A 2,969-nucleotide genomic window follows, 5' to 3' on the forward strand; every position below is an offset into this window, starting at 1 on the left:
GGGATATGATTATAAGTTTCCGAAAATAGAGTTACCAATACACTTTCTAAATAAGGAAGGTACGGAAAATGCGAAGCGGTACAACACTTATGTTATTAATTTTTCTCTTTCCTATACGCTCATAATAAAATACAGAGGGTGAATATGAGCCTCTAAGGGTATACGGGGCGCAATCGGGGAGGGGCTCGGTGAACCATTTCCCCGATCGGGAACACCGCCGCCATCCCCGCGGGGTCCCGAATCGGGGTGTGGTTTGGGTGTGGGGTTACCGCTTGGAAATGGCACGATGAACGAGATTTGACCGTTGCCAACGGTCGTTTTTTTAAAAAAAAAAAAATCAATTTTTTTTAAAACAATATATATACTAACCAAACCTAATTCATTTTTTACCACATTCACAACAAACCCACACCAAAACTCTAAAACTTTTATATCTTTTAAACACAAAATGGATTCCAAGTTCCCGTTTCTTTCTACCTTACCCGAATTTCCCGACGATGACGATGCGTCGTCAAGCGATAGTAGCTTAGTTTTCTTCCAAAATCTCATCCAGCAAGCGGAGCTACTAGACACGGCATCGTCTAGTAAAAAAAAATATGTCCGTCGGGATCGTGTGGGGGGCCACGAGACACTCATGGCCGATTATTTCGTTGAAAATCCAAAATTTAGTGAAGATACTTTTCGTCACAGGTTTCGTATGTCCAAGTCGTTGTTCCTAAAAATTGTTAGTGACGTGGAAGCGTATGACGAGTGGTTTCAAGAAGGCTTAGACGGTAGAATGAAGAAAAGCTTTACACCATTACAAAAGGTTACTTCGGCAATTAAACAACTTGCAACCGGTAACCCACCAGACGAGGGGGACGAGTATTTAAATATGTCTGAAAGGACCTCTCGTGAGTGCCTTGAATATTTCTGCGAGACGGTATGTAAAAGGTATGGCGGTGAATGTATTTTTTTTTCTAGTTCGAATGTATTTTTTTTTCTAGTTCGAATGTTTTTATTTTTAATTTAATGAAATGTCTTTTATTTAATTTTTATTTTTAAAAGGTATGGCGGTGAATTCCTACGTAGACCAACGAGCCACGACATCGCGCTATTGTATCAGGCTCATGAGGATAGGCATCACCTACCTGGCATGTTAGGGAGTCTCGATTGTACACACTTTGTCTGGAGAATGTGCCCCACAGAATTGCGTGGACAATACATGAGAGGCGATCATCAATACCCGACGGTTATGTTAGAAGCGGTAGCGTCTCAAGATTTGTGGATTTGGCATGCTTTTTGTGGGCCAGCGGGTTCACAAAACGATATCAACGTGCTGCAACAATCTCCGTTATTTCTTGCTCAACGAAATGGAACGGCGCCAAATTGTCCATTTCAAGTGAACAACCATTTATACAAACGCGGGTATTATCTTACTGATGGGATCTACCCTACTTGGTCCGTGTTTGTGAAGTCTTTTCCATATCCACACGACCCGAACGAAAAAAAAATTCAAGAGGCAACACGAGGCCGCAAGAAAAGATGTGGAACGGGCGTTTGGTGTGTTAAAGTCGAAGTGGGGAATACTAAATCGTCCAATGCGTTCGAAAACGGTGAAAAAAATAAGGTCCATCGTGTATACGTGCCTTATTTTACACAACATGATTATAAAAGACGACGGAAGGGCGATAGCACCGGTTCATATTCAAGATCCTCCAGTCGAACCCGTCTTCGATGATACAGCCTATACGGAGCTCATTGACGAAGACACGCATTGGAGGCTAAAACACGATCTCGTTGAGCATCTCGGAAGTTTAGATTTGCCTCACCTTGAAGTTGATTCGGACGAGGAGTAGTTTGTTTTTATATTTTTTTAGGTTGAATGTATCTTTTTTTCTAGTTCGAATGTTTTTTTTAATTTAATGAAATGTCTTTTATTTAATTTTTATTTTTACTAATCTTTTTTTAATTTATAAAACATGCATTATTTTAGAGAATAAAAAAAAAAAAAAAAAAAACAACTCACCTAATAGGTGAGTGCCGCCATCAAAACAAGGTATTAGGGGAGTGTATTAGGTGAGTTGACGTGGCACCATGTGATTGGCTATGTGTAAGATGGGGGACTCACCTATTAGGTGAGCACCCCTTACACCCTAAATATTGCAGTTGCACTTTAGTTTCTATAAAATTTTCTCTGTAAGATTCCAATGTAGTGGTGTTTTTATTGTTTTCTCTGTTTCTTCGTCTATATTATATAGGATGTGTGAATATATATAGAATGTAGGAATATAGAGGTTCCAATGTGAAGGTATTAAAAACATATGAAAAAAATATCCCTAACTAAATGTGTATAAAATCACTATTGTTATTGTTTTCTTTGGTAAAGATGGTCAATTCACATATTTGTTATCTTATGTATGTTTGGATATTGGTTATCATACTTATTTTTGGATATTCGGATAATACTTAGTTTTTTTATGTTGGGATGTATGGGTAATATTTATTTTTGTATGTTTGGATATTTTTATATATTAGTACTAATATTTTGTATTTATTTAGCTATTTGATCCTGGGTATTAGAATTTTGAATAATGAAATACAGAAAAAGTTAACATAACTATTTGTGACCGAAGTGGCGATCGCAGGCTGAAACGTACCTTGGTGGCTTGGTTGCTCGGTAAACACAACTAACCAGGTCACAAAATTGGTGGATAATGGTTTTGTTAGCTAACGTTCGGTCGCAATATCATTCACAACAATATTTTGATCACAAAAGTGAGTTTCCATCAGGCTTTAAGCAACCACCGAATCCGATCATAAAAGAGTATTTGTGACCATTTAAAGTTCGTTTAGGAATACTATAGATCTCTATTCATTATAAATAAATATTTCTACAATTCATGCAACAAATATTACATATTGTATTTTATAACACTTTATGGAATTTATCCAATCATGAGTCATGACCATATGTCTATGTAGAGAAA

General features: G+C 37.3%; 1 protein-coding gene across 1 annotated transcript; it reads left to right on the plus strand.

Moving 5' to 3' along the window:
* Positions 1-556: 556 nt before the first annotated feature.
* Positions 557-2,000, plus strand: LOC118492542. Its single transcript, XM_035990706.1, has 2 exons — positions 557-933; positions 1,048-2,000. Exons 1-2 carry the CDS (start codon positions 635-637, stop codon positions 1,718-1,720), a joined length of 972 nt encoding a protein of 323 aa, XP_035846599.1. The 5' UTR covers positions 557-634; the 3' UTR covers positions 1,721-2,000.
* Positions 2,001-2,969: the final 969 nt, after the last annotated feature.

Source organism: Helianthus annuus, chromosome 5 (assembly GCF_002127325.2).
Source record: "Helianthus annuus cultivar XRQ/B chromosome 5, HanXRQr2.0-SUNRISE, whole genome shotgun sequence".
Lineage (NCBI taxonomy): Eukaryota > Viridiplantae > Streptophyta > Magnoliopsida > Asterales > Asteraceae > Helianthus > Helianthus annuus.

Coding starts and splice junctions, on each gene's coding strand:
- LOC118492542 (XM_035990706.1), top strand. CDS start 635: ATGGCCGATTATTTCGTTGAAAATCCAAAATTTAGTGAAGATACTTTT. Junction 934..1,047: donor TGCGAGACGGTATGTAAAAG/GTATGGCGGTGA, acceptor TATTTTTAAAAG/GTATGGCGGTGAATTCCTAC.